Below are 17082 nucleotides of genomic sequence, written 5' to 3'. Positions count from 1 at the left end.
ATCCTTCCATTCCCCACCATCATTCGGTCAGAGTTGAAGGAGCTTCTTGGGTGAGAAGAAAAAACGTCTTCAGAAGAAAAAACGAAGTCCATTTGCCTCCTGAAAAAGCACCTTCGGAATTCACTCAACGGCAAGATTTGGATTTGACACAGAAAATCCTTTAAAAAAAAAAAAGAGGGAGCCTTGGAAGGAAGGAAGGATAAAGTTCAGTTTACATTTTTGCTCCGTGAAACAGAAACGGGATTCCCCCCACCCCCTTTCCAAAAAACCCCCCCACACCTCTCGTTTATTTCTCTTTTCTTACAAAGACAAAACACCAGGAAAAGTCAGCAATGGACAGAGTGGCCTTTCTTCCATCATTAGGACATTCTTTATATAGAAAGAAAGAAACAAGTTACCATACGATTAAACCTCCTGTTTTTCTTTTGCCTTTTTTTTTCCTTTTCAGTTCCAAATTTACAGATACGAAGTTTTCTACAGAACGCAACACACCAAAACAGAGAAACAGCGACAAGAATGATGTCCACAACCACAAACAACAACAAAAAAAGGTCCAAGACAAAATGAACGCGGACGATTCCAATATACCTCTCTTCTTGATCTGGTTTTTCTTATATCCTACGGAGAAATCCCAAAGCTGATGCTAAAACCGACTCCCTTATTTATAGAAAAGCTACGACACATCGGTTTACTTTGGAAAATAACTTTCTCCCATCGGGATCTCCTTGCAGCCCGGACTAAAAAGCTGGACTAGCACATAAGGTCAAGGTTCCCCTCGCACATATGTGCTAGTCGTTCCCGCCTCTAAGGGGCGGTGCTCATCTCCGTTTCAAAGCTGAAGAGCCAGCGCTGTCCGAAGACGTCTCCGTGGTCATGTGGCCGGCATGACTCAACTCCCGAAGATGCACGGAACGCTGTTCCCTTCCCACCAAAGGTGGTTCCTATTTTTCTACTTGCATTTATTACCTGCTTTCAAACTGCTAGGTTGGCAGAAGCTGGGACAAGTTATGGGAGGTCACTCTGTCATGCGGAGCTCAGGATTCGAACCGCCAAACTGCCGATCTTTCTGATCGACAAGCTCAGCGCCTTAGCCACTGAGCCACCACGTCCCTGTGAACTAACACATACATTCTCCAAAACACACACATTTTTTTTTGAATTTTATAGCCTCTGTTACTTAAACTTGGCACACACATACAGGTATATATATATATTTATTTATATAGGTGTATATATATACATATACATATACATATACATATACATATACATATACATATACATATACATATACATATACATATACATATATATATATATATATATATTTACAACTTCTTTAAAAAATAAAAGAGCACCAAGTATTTTCACAGTGAGAGGTAGAATCAAATTGAAAAGGCCTGTCCCTCTCTTTCTCTCTCTCTTTCTTGTTTCCTCTCTTTTGTTTTCTCTTTCTACAATGTAGCACCAAAGTTTGTTCACCCCTTTCCACTTGGTTGCGGTGGGGGGGGGGCGATATCTCCCCTTACCACCCTGCGTCGAAGGGGATGATTTTTTCATTTCCAAAAGGAAGAAGAATCTCGCTGGCTTTTCTTTAGGTTTTTTTTCTTTTTTGCCTTAAATAATATATATATATCTATATATTTCTCTCTCTCTTCTCTTTCTCCTCTCTCGGTTTAATATTGCACATCAAAATCCTTCCTGTTCCAGAACAGTGAGCAGATTTAAAAAATAATAATCTTATCGTCATAAGATGGCAACGTTGGTTTTCCAAGTTGCTTCCTTTGTCTTGTCCAGCAAAACTCTGCTTGATTTTTTTTTTTTTTAAAGGGACCTGGATTCCGGAATATTATGCTTGGTGACCCAAAAACTGCACGGAAGATTTTGGGTTTTCTGCAAGCAACTTTCTCTCTCTGTCTCTCCTTTGGCTGAGAATGGGTGGAGAATGTCTACTTCAACTGGCCATCTCTGAAGTTCCTTCAGGCCCACCGGGGTTCTTCTTGAACTTTTTCTCCCCGCGCTGAGATGGAGAAACGGATGGATCTGCAAAGTCTTCTCATTTGACGAGGTCCCAGTGCTGAAGTCCCAAATCTCGGGGTTTACAGATGCCCAAGTGGGCAAGAGTCCCCCCTGGCTGAAGATGCCGCCTCTCTTCTGGAAAGAAGCCAAAGGGTGAAGCACCAAGGATGTTGACTTCTAGAGGAAACACACTGGCCCAACCTCCAGGAAATATTCCTTCCCCGGTTTGCTCGGCGGAAGGTTAGAAATGCCCACAATGGGCAGCCGCTGGATATCATACGTCCGAAAGGTAAAGAGAGTCTGGTGCCACTGGCCGTCTTGAATCTGATTGGAGAGGAAAGCTGATGGTTACGCCCTTGGACCAGATAGGGGAATGGAGATAGGAAGACCCAACCACCCCAAAAGAGGAAAAAACATGGAAAATCCATTGCAAAGCCATCATCCATCCATCTATCCAGTCACCCATCTATCCATCCATGCACTCATCCATCCACCCACCCATCCATCCATGCATCCATCCATCCACCCATCTACCCATCCACCCATCCATCCATTCATGCATCCATCCATCCACCCACCCATACATTCATCCATCCTTCTATCATCCACCCACCCATCCATCCACCCATGCATCCCTTCATTCATCTATACATTCATCCACCCATTAATCCATGCATTAATCCATCTATCAATCCATGCATCCATCCACTCACTCACCCACCCATCCATGCATCCATCCATTCATCTACCCATCCATCCATGCATCCATGCACCCATCTATCCATACATATATACATACATACATGCATTAATCCATCTAACCATCCATCCATCCATGCATCTGTCTATCTAGCCATCCATGCAATCAGACGCTCAGCCTGCCCTAGGATGGATAGGATGAACATAAAAACAGCAGGATAAAAATGCTAAATATCTTTCTCCAGAGCTGCCCTTCTCATGCTCCACTTTCTCAAGATGCTTCGTGTACAACAATAGTAACCCCAACCGTAACAGAAGATGCAAACAGTGATGATCTCTTGCATCATAGATACAATTTCAGTTTTAGAGCTCAGCAGCATGCAGTTCATTCAGACTAACAGCAGGGGGAGCTTTTGCTTTTTATCAAAAAGTCAATCTAACACATATAGACAAGCGGAAGCCTTGTAGATGCTTATGGAGCTTCTCCGTCATCCAGGTCATGGTTGTCCCAAAGGCGCTTTTTCAAAAGGCAACTGGACTTTTCTGGTTTTGTTTCTTCTTGAATGCCTTTCGCTTCTCACCCAAGGAGCTTCTTTGGTTCTGCTGCAGTTCTTCAGAACTAAAGAACCTGCTTGGATGAGAAGCAAAACGTTTTTCAAAGAAAAAACAAAACAAGAACATCCAGTTGCCTTTTGAGGAAGCGCCTTTGGGAGAAGAGGAGGAGGAGGAGGAGGAGGAGGAGGAGGAGGTGGTGGTGGTAATCTGTAGGTCAAGCTCTCTGACCACAAAGAAAAAGGGGGAGGAGGAGGAAGGAGAAGGAGGTAGTGAAGAAGAAGGTGCTCTGACTGGCTAAATCCTTCCATTCCCCACTATGCAGTCAGAGCTGAAGAAGCTTCTTGGATGAAAAACTCAACGTCTTCAAAGAAAAAGCTGCTGCTTGAAAAAGCACCTTTTGTGACAAGTCTTGTAGACAGCGCTCACAATTTTCTGGCAAGGAGCCATGCTGAGTTGGGTTCAGCGGGATTTGAACCTGAGCTGTCTACTGTTGTGGCCCGCCAGCAACCAGTGAAGCTGGCAGCAGAGTCGGACAGTGAGGAGGTTGGGGAGGAACATGGGCCGGTCCTGGGGGGCTGGGGAAGGCTCTGACAAGGACTCTGCATCGGAGGCAGAGAGGGAGTTAGACAGCAGTGAGGCAGAAGAACAGCTGGAGCCTGTTCCCAGTGAATGCATGCGCAGAGCTGCCAGAGGACAAGAGCAACTAAGAAAGCAGGGTCGACTTAAGAGTAAAGCCACACCACGGAGGTGATTGGCCCCTCCCATAGGAAACAAAGGAGGAGCGAATGGGGAGGGGGCATTTGCAGGAAACAATTTGTTCCTTCGGTCGTTTCAAGAGTGGAAAGTTCTGTTTGTGACTATAAGAGACTCTGTGCCAGGTTTTGCCTTGCCCTGCGTTTGGAAACTTAAGTTATCTGACAGCTCTCCAAGCGAGATAAGATGCCTGTGTATAAATATTCCTCTGAAAGACTGTTTGCTAAGCCTTGCTGACTGTGAATGAAAGGAAATAAAAGGGGTTTTGCCAGGACCAAGATTCCACTTCGTGCTTTTTAAGGAAGCCTGGCTCAGAACATCTATCTCTGCTCTGGATAATATAAGCAACGCAAAAGATGAAAACACCTTCAACATGTCAACAGCTGCACTTTGGGGAAGGAGACCCTGTCAAGAGTAGATAGGTCTTCTAGATCTTGATTATGAAATCACAGCATCTTCTACTCCGTGGTAGCACCAAACCACACAACTCTTTCTCCTGGAAAATTTCCGTACCTTGCAATGGTTCACCACAACGTCGGGCGTGAGCTGCCCTCCCTGCTCATAGAGCTGCCCGTTCCAGGCCTTGAAGCGGACAGAGGTCCTTTCGGACGGTCCTTCCGGCCAAACCGGCATGTTCAAGCAATGGATAGTGATGTTCTGAAGGACTTCAGAGCTCAAGAGGTGAAGGAAATTCATCTGTACTCTTCCAATATCGAAGTCCAGCTGGAGAAGGGGGAAGGACACGAGTTTAGGATAAAAGGCCGTCCTGGCCAGGAGGAACATCTTGAGACCTTCATGCATGAACCAACTGTAGGAAGTTAGCACCCTCCCCTCCCTTTCATAAATATTTTAGGAAAGATTAAAGAGGCTGAATATTATATTTCCCTGGATGAGAAAAGGTAACATGTTTCAAAGGCTAAGCAGCTTCCTGCCCCTTTGTCAATGAACCATTAAGGCCTGAGCCAGGGTACTCTGTAAACCGCTTAGAGAGGGCTGGAAAGCACTGTGAAGCAGTATACAATTCTAAGTGCTATTGCTGTCTGTCTGTCTGTCTGTTTGTCTGTCCGTCCATCCATCCATCTATCTACAGTATCTCTCTCTCTCTCTCTTTCTCTCTCTCTATATATAGATTATCTATCTATATCCATCCATCCATCCATCCATCCATCCATCCATCCATCCATCCATCCATCCATCCATCTATCTATCTATCTATCTATCTATCTATCTATCTATCTATCTACAGAATATCTATCTATCTATCTATCTATCTCTATCTTTCTCTCTCTACATATAGATTATCTATCTATCTATCTATCTATCTATCTATCTATCTATCTATCTATCTATCTATCTCCATCCATCCATCCATCCATCCATTCATCCATCCATCTATCTATCTACAGTATCTCTCTCTCTCTCTCTCTCTCTCTCTCTCATCTATCTATATCCATCCATCTATCTATCTATCTATCTATCTATCTATCTATCTATCTATCTATCTATCTATCTATCTCTCTCTCTCTCTCTCTATCTATCTATCTATCTATCTATCTATCTATCTATCTATCTATATAATCTATTTATCTATCCATCTATCTAGTTATCTATATTCTCTACCATATCTATCTAGCTATCTATCTAGGTATCTATCTACATCTATCCATCCATCCATCCATCCATCCACCTATCATCCATCCATCTATCATCTATCTATCTATCTATCTATCTATCTATCTATCTATCTATCTATCTATCCATCCATCCATCCATCCATCCATCCATCCATCTATCTATCATCTATCATCTGAGGTGGGCAAGAGGCTGACTCTGTATACCGCTTAGAGAGGGCTGTAAAAGCACTGTGAAGCGGTATATAAGTGCTATCGCTATTGCTATGGACAGAGAAGCATGGATTTGCACTAAGAGTCATCCTTCCCATGGACAAAGTTAACTTTCTGCAGCCAACCTTGCTAATGTCTCTATTTTGATGAATAATCTGGCTGCTTTGAATACAAGACCCATTCAAAAAAAAAACAACGGAGATATTTACTTGCTGCTCAGAACGGGAAATGACTTGGCTGAAATTCTGGACAATAACATGAACCAGCAGAATCTCACATTCTCAACCCCAATTCTATTTAGACATGGGGGTGCGGCGGGGAGACAAAAAGCTTTGCTTTTTCACAAATGGTTTTGCTCCAGGCTAAGTATTGCTTGAAGTTACCCATGAAAAGAATACCTCGTTTTCAACTGAGCCAAAATATCACTTTGGGCTTTTTCTTTAAAAAAAAAAAAAGTCACTAGCTAGTTATTCCTTTCCAGGTTCAGCTTAAGGAAGAGCTTCTTATATTTAAAATCTTAAAACAATTGGAACGTGGTACTTACGGCGAGGATAAGCAACGTGTCAGCCATGTGCCACGCTCCCCATCTGCCTGCTTTTAATATATATTTTTTTGCAAAGATTTTATTGGAATTGAAAAAAAATATTAAATGGGAAAGAGCACAGCCAAGCCCCAGATATATTATCTGCCTTTCCGAGAACATCTCTGCGCCCCATGTAGAACCAAAGTTATTTTCAGAAAATAAAAACATTCTTGTTTTTAGAGTTGGCAAAGGTTCCCCTCGCACATATGTGCCAGTCGTTCCCGACTCTAGGGGGCGGTGCTCATCTCCCTTTCAAAGCCCAAGAGCCAGCGCTGTCCGAAGACGTCTCCGTGGTCATGTGGCCGGCATGACTCAACGCCCAAGGCGCAGGGAATGCTGTTACCTTGCTACCAAAGGTGGTTCCCTATTTTTTACGTGCTTTTGAACTGCCAGGTTGACACAAGCTGGGACAAGTCACCGGAGCTCACTCCGTGACACACCACTAGGGATTCGAACCCCCAAACTGCTGACCTTTCTGATCAGCAAGCTCAGTGTCTTAGCCACTGAGCCACCGCGTTCCCATTTAGAGTTGGGCGACATGTGAAGTGCCACATTTCCATGGCTTTCCTAGAAACTGCATGTGCCTTTCATGTACCTTTGATGTTGTGATAGGGTTGAGGCAGGTTTGACCTCCTTGGGTGAAGTTGCAGGTGACCTGAATGCTGTCCGAAGCACAGCCGAGGTTTGGGTCGATCCAGTACACACCTGAAGAAGACGAGAGACAAATAACGTGTTGAGGCCAGATCCTACAGTAGTGGTATCTTTGAGAAGGTCATTGACTTTGTCAAAGTTCTGGAGAAGAACAGTGTGGAAGCTACCAGACAAGCAAGATGAGGCCTCTTGTGCTCCAACTACTATTAGCACCCTTTAATCTTTTGCAGTGGGTCATAATTATTGTGGGTGCTTCTTTTAAGAAGAAACTGAAATGATACGTAAGGTCTCTTGGTTAAACAGGGCACTGGACTAGAAGAGGCACTTATTTCTTTTATTCCACCTGTTTAAATTGCACTTTATGTAGGCCCGCTTCCTCAAATCAATTGCAGAAGAATGGAACAGAAGAACAGAGTCAGAAGGGACCTTGGAGGTCTTCTAGTCCAACCCCCTGCTTAGGCAGGAAACCCTACACGACTTCAGTCAAATGGTTATCCAGTCTCTTCTTAAATCTTCCAGTGTTGGGGCATTCACAACTTCGGGAGGCAAGTTGTTCCACTGATTAATTCTTCTAACTCAGGAAATTTCTCCTTAGTTCTAAGTTGCTTCTCTCCTTGATTAATTTCCATCTGTTGCTTCTTGTCCTGCCCTCAGGTGCTTTGGAGAATAGCTTGACTCCTTCTTCTTTGGGGCAGCCCCTGAGATATTGGAAGACTGCTATCATGTCTCCCCTGGTCCTCCTTTTCATTAAACTAGACATACCCAGTTCCTGCAACCGTTCTTCATATGTTTTAGCCTCCAGTTCCCCTAATCATCTTTGTTGCTCTTCTCTGCACTCTTTCCAGAGTCTCCACATGTTTTTTTTATAATGTGATGACCAAAACTGGATGCAGTCCTTTAGGTGTGGTTTTACTAGGGCTTTATAGAGTGGTATTAGTACCTCCCTTGATCTTGATTGTATCCCTCTGTTAATGGAGCTTAGGATTGCATTGGCTTTTTTGGCTGCCGCCGCACATGCGTGTCTCATGTTTAGCTGGTTGGGGAGAAAGTTCATGAAGAGATGAAATCAAGACCTTATGGCTTTGTTCAGCTTTGGCCCAAATAGATGCAAATCTAGAGACCCCCATGAAGTCCAACAACCGCCTCCTCCTCTTTAAGGCATTGCGAGTGGACATTGTTCTGCCTGCTGTCCACCCTGGAGCAGATGGAAGACTTACCATCCTGCATCTTTTGTTCACAGTTCATAAGGTCTTTACAAATACGGGTAGGATTCTCCTTTGTCCCCACGGGCCTCTTGATGCTCTGGATGAGGACACTGAGGTAGTGCAGGGTCTTAAAGATCTCCCCTCCTTGATCCATCGCTGGGAGATCCATCTGTTCGTAGCTCTGCCAGGAAAGAGAGAAGACACAGCTGGATTCCCTCAGTGGTGAAATGCAATTTTTTTTTTACTACCAGTTCTGCGGGCGTGGCTTGGTGGGTGTGGCAGGGGAAGGATACTGCAAAATCCCCATTCCCTCCCTACTTCCAGGGGAAGGATACTGCAAAATCCCCATTCCCTCCCCACTCCTGGGGGAAGGATACTGCAAAATCCCCATTCCCTCCCCACTACAGGGGAAAGACACTGTAAAATCTCCATTCCCTCCACACGTCCAGGGGAAGGATACTGCAAAATCTCCATTCCCACCCCACTTCAGGGGAAGGATACTGTAAAATCTCCATTCCCACCCACTCCAGGGGAAGGATACTGCAAAATCTCCATTCCCTCCCCACTCCAGGGGAAGGATACTGCAAAATCTCCATTCCCTCCCCACTCCAGGGAAAGGATACTGCAAAATCCCCATTCCCTCCCCACTCCGGGGGAAGGATACTGCAAAATCCCCATTCCCTCCCCACTACAGGGGAAGGACACTGCAAAATCTCCATTCCCTCCCCAATCCAGGGGAAGGATACTGCAAAATCCCCATTCCCTCCCCACTCTGGAGCCAGTCAGAGGTGGTATTTGCCAGTTCTCAAAATTTCAGCTACCGGTTCTCCAAAATCTGTCAGAACCTGCTGAATTTCGCCCCTGTGTTCCCTGCAATGGGGGATCCTTCCCCCGCGCTCCTGGCACTTCAGAGTTGGCAAAGATGTTTAAAGACAAATCAGTTAAATGTTGGGAGTGCCTCCAGATACCTGGGCCTTACTATCATACGCGGTGGACATGCGGAGAAGCAAAGAAGTATTGGACAGAAATAAAGATATGGTTGGAAAAGATGATAAAACAACATATTGAGTTAAAACCAGAAATATGTTTGTTGGGGATTTTACCTGAAACTTATAATAAAGAGAATACATATTTAATTATTCATATATTAGCCGCAGCTAGATGCCATGCCTTTTCCTTTTGGATTTCAGGCCTGCCACACTTTCTACGGTGGGAATATGGGAGGGGGGGAATTATATGGAGTTGGGTGATATGTAGCCATAATAACATTCTTCTTGGAGAGTCAAGGTCATCCTTTGTCTCTGCACCTGGCCGGAACTGGATAGGAGGAATCTGTCTTCATGGCAGCGGAAGATTGGACCTTGGGATGAACTTGTGGGTGTTGGGGCCAAGATCTTGAACTTTCAACTGGGTGAGAAAACCTGGAAGCTTTCAGATTCAGGTTTTCCCAGATGTGCCAACATGACATCTCTAATAAAGTGGACCTTTGAGGGAACTCAAATCTTGGAGTTGTATTTTGTTGGGGGTGTTTTTTGGAACCCTGAAACTAGAATTGTATTTGCACAATACTGGAAAAGTGAAGAGATTCCTACTGACGAAAAGGTGATTAAGAAAATATTAGAATGTGCAGAAATGAACAGAATAGCATTGGCAATTAAGGGAAAAGAACAATCTGATGATGATTGATATATGGAAAGTGTTTTACCAATGGTTAGGGAATAAAAAAGGAAATTGGAAATAGAAGAAAGTAAAAAGAATAAAAAATGTATCGAGATAGAGATAAGAATAAAATGACCATTGTTGGTATTAGCATGATGAGAATCACTATGTTTAATGATGTTATTGTATTTTCATTAGACGATATGTTAAGAAGGAAATGTAGAGCTTTACAATGTTTTAACTGTTCAATGTATTATAATCTATGGAAGGAGGTTGCACAGAATTTTTTGTACCCAGACAACACACTGCTTATGTTTATATTTTTAAAATTGAAAATATAAATTATATAGCTCTCATGGTTTACCTCTGATCTGAAGACAGCACTGGCAGTAAACATGGAGTGGAAAACTGCATCAAAGTCATCTTGCCCCTGGATTAGAGGAGAAAAGACATACCACATTTTTCAGAGTATAAAACACACTCCCCCCCCCCTTAAAAGAGGATGAAAATTTGGCTGCATCTTATACACTAAATATAGCCCTGCTGGGCCGCCGCCCCCCACCCTTTGCCTCTTCCTCCCAGCAATTTGCCTCCTTGCAGCAAACAGCAAACAGCCTGTTTCAGTTTCAGCACAGCCTGATTAGCACAAGCAGCTGATTGTTAGTTGGCTCGACCTCCCGACCATCAGCTGCTTCAGGCTGCAGGGATTGCCGTAGCCTATTGCTGCCTCCATGCACCCCATTTTTGGCCTCAGTGCACCCCATTTTTGGCCTCCATGTGGCCATTTCCCACCCATTCCAATCCCCGCACATTTCGATCTCCGCCACCAGGAATGAGCTGAAAATAAGGCACACAGAGGCGGCAATAAGCAATGGCAATCCCTGCAGCCTGAAACAGCTGATGGTCGGGAGGCCGATCCAACCGACTATCAGCTGCTTGTGGTAATCAGGCTGTGCTGAAGCTGAAACTGGCTGTTTGCTGTTTGCTGCAAGGAGGCAAATTGCTGGGAGGCAGATTATGTTTTCCTCCCCAAAAGCTAGGTGTGTCTTATACTTCAGAGCATCTTAATACTCTGAAAAATACGGTAGTTATGGTAGACTTGAAGGAGAAAGTCCATGCAGATAGAATACATGCTGAAATGTTCAAGGGGGGGGGGGGAGATTGTGATGCTTAAATGAAATAAGAACCACACAGTCTCCTGTAACCTATAATGTCATGGTTTCATTTCGGTTGGTTTGCAATAAACGTCCCAAACTTGCAGAATTCTACAGCTAGTGAGGATTCCAAAAACTTACAAACGTAGCTTGAATTCCTGGTGGGCCCTGTAAACATAAGAGATAAAGTCTGAAGCATTAAGCAAGTTAAATCAAGATAAAACTCTTAGCTGTCGATGGCCATGTAGGACTAGCAGGAACAGAGAGAGGTCAAGTTGAAAAGCTATCTGTCGGATGTTTTAGATTAGGTTGTAAAGAAAGAACATGAGCCACGGTGGCGCAGTGGTTAGAGTTTGGTACTGCAGGCTACATCTGCTGACTGCTGGGCACCTGCAATTTGGCAGATCCAATCCCACCAGGCTCAAGGTTGACTCAGCCTTCCATTCTTCTGAGGTGGTTAAAATGAGTATCCAGATTGTTGGGGGGGGGGGGGGGATGCTGACTCTGTAAACCACTTAGAGAGGGCTGTAAAACACTGTGAAGTGGTATATAAGTGCGCTCTCTCTCTCTCTCTCTCTCTCTCTCTCTCTCATCTATATATCAACTGTGGTGGCGCAGTAATTAGAATGCAGTGTTGCAATTCTGCCCACTGCCAGCAGTTTGATTCTGACCAGCTCAAGGTTGACTCAGCCTTCTGTCCTTCTGAGGTGGGTAAAATGAGGACTTGGATTGTTGGGGGCAAGAGGCTGACTCTGTAAACTGATTAGAGAGGGCTGTATAAGTACTGTGGAGTGGCATATAAGTGCTATTTCTCTCTCCCCCCCCCTTTTCTTTCTCTCTCTCTCTCTCTCTCCTCTCTCTCTCTCTCTCTCTCTCTCTCCCTCCCTCCCTCTATCTCTTCTTTCTTTCTTTCTTTCTCTCTCTCTCTCTCATCTATCAGCTGTGTGGCGCAGTGGTTAGAATGCAGTGTTGCAGGCTAATTCTGCCCGCTGCCAGCAGTTCGATTCTGACCAGCTCACTCAGCCTTCTGTCCTTCCGAGATGGGTAAAATGAGGACGCAGATTGTTGGGGGCAAGAGGCTGACTCTGTTAGAGTCAGCTAGAGAGGGCTGTATAAGTACTGTGAAGCGGGATATGAGTCTAAGTGCTACTGCTATTCCCTGCTGGGGGATGCAAAGATCCCCTTTTCAGATGCCCAAATGAAGGGGAGCGGGAAATAGTTTCTGGTCTCAGAAAACCTTGCCTTGGGAACCAACCTGCTTAGAGAGGGCTGTATAAGTACTGTGGAACGGCATATAAGTGCTATTTCTCTCTCCCCCCTTTTCTTTCTCTCTCTCTTCTCTCTCTCTCTCCCTCCCTCTCTCTCTCTCTCTCTCTCTCTCTCTCTCTCTCTCTCTCTCTCTCTCATCTATCTATCAGCTGTGTGGCGCAGTGGTTAGAATGCAGTGTTGCAGGCTAACCTGCTTAGAGAGGGCTGTATAAGTATTGTAGAGCGGCATATAAGTGCTATTACTGTTGCTATCGCTATCTCTAGTATTCAGGTTCCACAGCCCAGATGCAGGAAAGCATAGGCCATCCTGGTATGCTTTTGAAGACAAACACAACAAAAAACCGAATTATATTTTAAATACGTACCGGGGGGCCTGGAGGTCCACGGGGTCCTGGGATACCCTAGGAAGACAAGTCAAGATAAATCACGATTATAATGGTATGTATAATTGTAAGCATTGACCATGTAATACTGGTAAGATTTTTATATGTTAAATGGACTAATGATGATGTAATGAATAATTGACACATATATGAATAGAGACACTGAAGCAGCCAGTGTGAACTTAAATGGACTCCAAAGGATGGTAGAGGACAGGAAGGCCTGGAGGAACGTTGTCCATGGGGTCGCGATGAGTCGGACACGACTTTGCAACTAAGAACAACAAATCGAAGCGACTTTACGTATGCTTGGTTTTAGTACCAACACTTGGATTGTAATTTCAATCCTCCCCCCCCCCTTTCATACAGGAAATGTTTCCAAAGAACGGCAGATGGACTTTAAAAAATTTGAGTTTTTTCTTGAGGTGGAAGGAGCAGTCTTGATGGGACAACACAGCCATACTTACCCTTGGACCTTGGAGACCCTGAAAAAGGAAACAAAGAAGGAGATGAAAACAGGTCCTCCCCAGAAGAGCCGAGACCAAAGCGTGTGGGTGCAAAATGACTTTCACACCCATGGCACAGAATGGACAACACTCACCGTTTCCCCTGGGCTCCCTTTCTCTCCTTTTGGACCCTGGGGGTTAAAAGGTGACAAAATGCACACTTGTTACACGTGTAAGATGCCTGCACGTTCCAATATAATAAAAAGCTCCAAAGTCACTGAAGTGTGAATCAGCCCCGAGCGTGAGAAAGATGGAGAACATCTTGCCTTCAGAAGTTGTGATTGCTCCATCACTGGAGGATTTTAAGAAGAGATTGGACAACCCATTTGTCTCCAATGGGATAAGGTCTCCTGCCTGAGCAGGGGGTTGGACTAGAAGACCTCCCAAGGTCCCTTCCAACGCTAATGTTCTGTTATTCTGCTACACATACCTAGCTCCTTCAACTGTTCATCCTATAATTTAGCCTCTAGACTCTTTATTATCTTTCTTGCTCTTCTCTGCACTCTTCTGACATAGGTTGCAAGAATTGGGTATGTCTAGTTTAATGAAAGGGGACTCGGTGGCTCAGTGGCTTTCACACTGTGGATCAGAAAGGTCGGCAGTTCAACAGTTGAAATCCCTAGTGCCGCATAATGGAGTGAGCTCCTGTGACTCGTCCCAGCTTCTGCCAACCTAGCAGTTCGAAAGCATGTAAAAAAACAAGTAGAAAAATAGGAACCACCTTTGGTGGGAAGGTAACAGTGTTCTGTGTCCCTTCAGCGTTGAGTCATGCCAGCCACATGACCATGGAGACCTCTTCGGACAGCGCTGGTTCTTTGGCTTTGAAACAGAGATGAGCACCGCCCCTTAGAGGGCAACTTTTAACTTTTAGTTTAATGAAAAGAAGGACATGCGGGGACACGATAGCAGCATTCCAGTATTTGAGGGGCCACCACAAAGAAGAGGGGGTCAATCTATTCTCCAAACCACCAGAAGGCAGGAAAAGAAGCAATGGATGAAAACAAATCAAGGAGAGAAGCAACCGGGAATTAAGAAGAAACTTCCTAACAGTGAGGACAATCAACCAAGGGAACAGAAGTTGCCTCCAGAATTTGTAGGTGCTCCATCACTGGAAGCTTTCAAGAAGAGACTGGGCTGCCATCTGTCAAAAATGGTGTAGGGTCTGCTTGGGCAGGGGGTTGGACTAGATGACCTACAAGGTCCCTTCCAACTCTGCTAATCTGTATCTAAGTTGCTGGGCTGAAGAGTTAAAATTGTCTAGAAAACACCATGTGTGAAAAAGTCGACCCTGGGAAGAAATCCAAGTAGGACAACTTTGTTGACTGAGAAGGAGGAACGATGGTGCCTTCCAGATGTTTGGGCTTCAGCTCATATCACCTCCAACAGCTTGGCTTGACATCAAGAGGCCGTTGCCCAAAACATCTGCCTGTATTAGGTGTTCATTTCTACTTTTAAATATTTCTTTTCTATGTTCAGGCAAAGCAAAAATCTGGCGCTTGTAGTTTGATGGTCAAAATGGATCAACTTTCAGATCTCAGTTTTGGAATGAAAGATACACACACATTCCCAGTTGTGTACCATCACAATTTTTCCTGGTAATGCCTTGGGATGCTGCATCGGGACAGATCGCAACGGAAGACCCAAAGACCATGCGACATAGGAATCATTGCAATAATTCAAGACATTAACCACAGTTGTAGGTCTTCTGGATCACACTGGAGGTTGAAGGATCTGCACCAGCTTTGAAGAGACGTTCACTTTCATTCGAAAAAGGGGCAGAGCTGTCACAGTCTCAAGTTAAGGTGAGGAACTGTGGATTTCGAATTTTGTTTTGTTTTTACAAAGGGCACCGAAAGGGTGAATGTTGAGAATATGACAGCAATGATGGCTGTAGAAAATTCCACAGCACCTTGAGAGGAAATGTGCTAATCTTAAGAAGATGAATGGAAGAGGGAGACAGACACTTACAGAGTTTCCTGGTGGGCCTGAAATCCCAACTGGACCAATGACACCTTTTGAGCCCTACGAAAACAAACAATCAATTCATGTATTCAATGGACAAGATATATCACCATGAGAACCTCTGCTTCTCTTTCCTGGAATGGTCTCCAGCTCTGTTTCCCTGGTGGTGTCTATCCAGCTACTAGCCAGCTCCTTTAGCTTTTGAGTCCAGGCGAGGTTGGAGCCCAACCTGGCTTTCTGACCAATAGCGCCAGATGGGTTTCAAAGCCCAACGTCCAGAAGCTCAACTAAGGTATTTGGACTTTCAGGTGACACAGCAAGAGCTACCAGACCCAGAAGAGGAGCTGCTTATTGTTACAGGTATTTCCCCTTTTCTGGATAGAGGGAATATTTTTTCAGGGAAAGTAGGTGGAGGAGACGACCACCCATCTTCTAACAAACCCATCCCTTGGACTACGACTACTGAGGAACCCACTCTTCTGCTCATTCTTTGGACTTGATTCCAGCAGGTAAGACTGACTGATTGAGGAATTTATAATTAGCAGATTTTTTTATTATTATTTTTTCCCTTCTACAACACCTTACAGTCATTACATCAACATTGTTATGTCATCCTACCTGTACATGTATATAATATTTTGCTTCTATATTCACACACCTTTATACACAGTTCTATATGTATTTATATATATTATTTTTTGGCTTAATTATTTTTGGCTTATTCTTGTTTGGCAGCCATTTGTACCAATTGTTCCAAATTTCATAATATTCTGACTCTTCTTTATTTTTTAATTTCAGGGTTAATTTGTCCACCTCTGCACAATCCAAAGTTTTTTTTATCACTAATTCATCCGAGGGGGGTATTATTTTGTTACCAGCATGGGGCAAATGCTATTCTAGCTGTAGTTAGCAGATGTGTTAATATGTACTTAATTTTCTTTGTATATTTCCCTTTGATTATTCCCAGTAGAAAGATTTTGGGTTTGTATTTTATCTGTTCTCCTGGAATTTCTTGCACCCATTTCCAAATTTTGTCCAATATTTTTGTGTTTCCGGGCAGGTCCACCATATGTGATAATAAGTCCCTTGTACTTTTTTACACTTCCAGCAGGTCGGCTTCATGTTGGCTAACTGATTGAGGAATTGGGTGATGTGGTGACCACCTGGTTGGATATGGCAAAATGGTTTTTGGCCACCAAGGAGAAAGCTGTCTCTATCGTCATGACCACCAAACGTGTCAAAAAACCTGGTCCTTTGGCTGTCCTGTTTCAGCAGCTCGGTTATGGAGTGTGCCGAAGACACAGAAGTGGGCCTGAAGGCATCTCACCATCTTTCAGAAGAAACCAGCTTCAGAGAGCTAGAAGGTCAAGGCAAAAGGAGTGAAGTCTTCAACTCACCCAGAGTCCTTGGGGACCTTTAGGGCCCTGGATGCCTTTCGAGCCAAGATCTCCAGGTGGCCCCTATTGAAAGAAAGAAACATTGGGTAAAAATAACCAGGTGAGAGTCCCATCTGTTCTGCCCCGGGTAATGAGGTTCTGCTCGGGCAGCCAGTTAACCCCACGTTTAGAAATCTCTTTCAGACCACGTTTATTATCAGGCATCCTTAATAGCAAAACTTACAGTTCAGTGTTAAGATTCTTCTGACTTCCATGATCTGTCCCATCACGTAGTGTAAAAAGATGATGATTTTATCCCCATGCTGAGTGGAGATGTAGAATGCTACTATTCCGGTTCACAAAAGCAATTGAACTACCCTGCTATAAACTTTGCATGTGGGCAAGATGCCCCGGTGGCCAATCATAAACAGAGATGTGATCACATGTCATGGAACTACTTTTCCCAT

General features: G+C 44.2%; 1 protein-coding gene across 1 annotated transcript in view; it reads right to left on the bottom strand.

Annotated features, from left to right (window-relative positions):
• Positions 1 to 424: 424 nt before the first annotated feature.
• Positions 425 to 17082, bottom strand: part of COL27A1 (collagen type XXVII alpha 1 chain) — a 175587-nt gene continuing 158929 nt past the window's right edge. The window contains exons 37-47 of the mRNA XM_087707610.1: positions 16637 to 16699; positions 15246 to 15299; positions 13373 to 13408; positions 13239 to 13256; positions 12757 to 12792; positions 11264 to 11290; positions 10333 to 10398; positions 8322 to 8490; positions 7049 to 7158; positions 4540 to 4749; positions 425 to 2343 (exon numbers count right to left, since the gene is read on the bottom strand). Of these exons, the coding sequence (XP_087563736.1) occupies positions 2197 to 2343; positions 4540 to 4749; positions 7049 to 7158; positions 8322 to 8490; positions 10333 to 10398; positions 11264 to 11290; positions 12757 to 12792; positions 13239 to 13256; positions 13373 to 13408; positions 15246 to 15299; positions 16637 to 16699 (936 nt within the window). The 3' untranslated portion in view covers positions 425 to 2196. The remainder of the gene's footprint in view (positions 2344 to 4539; positions 4750 to 7048; positions 7159 to 8321; positions 8491 to 10332; positions 10399 to 11263; positions 11291 to 12756; positions 12793 to 13238; positions 13257 to 13372; positions 13409 to 15245; positions 15300 to 16636; positions 16700 to 17082) is intronic.

This window comes from Thamnophis sirtalis, unplaced genomic scaffold, assembly GCF_051295495.1.
Source record: "Thamnophis sirtalis isolate CommonGarterSnake01/CBP01778 unplaced genomic scaffold, rThaSir2_p1.2 scaffold_2, whole genome shotgun sequence".
Classification (NCBI taxonomy): domain Eukaryota; kingdom Metazoa; phylum Chordata; class Lepidosauria; order Squamata; family Natricidae; genus Thamnophis; species Thamnophis sirtalis.
This window is presented reverse-complemented; position numbering and strand designations above follow the sequence as displayed.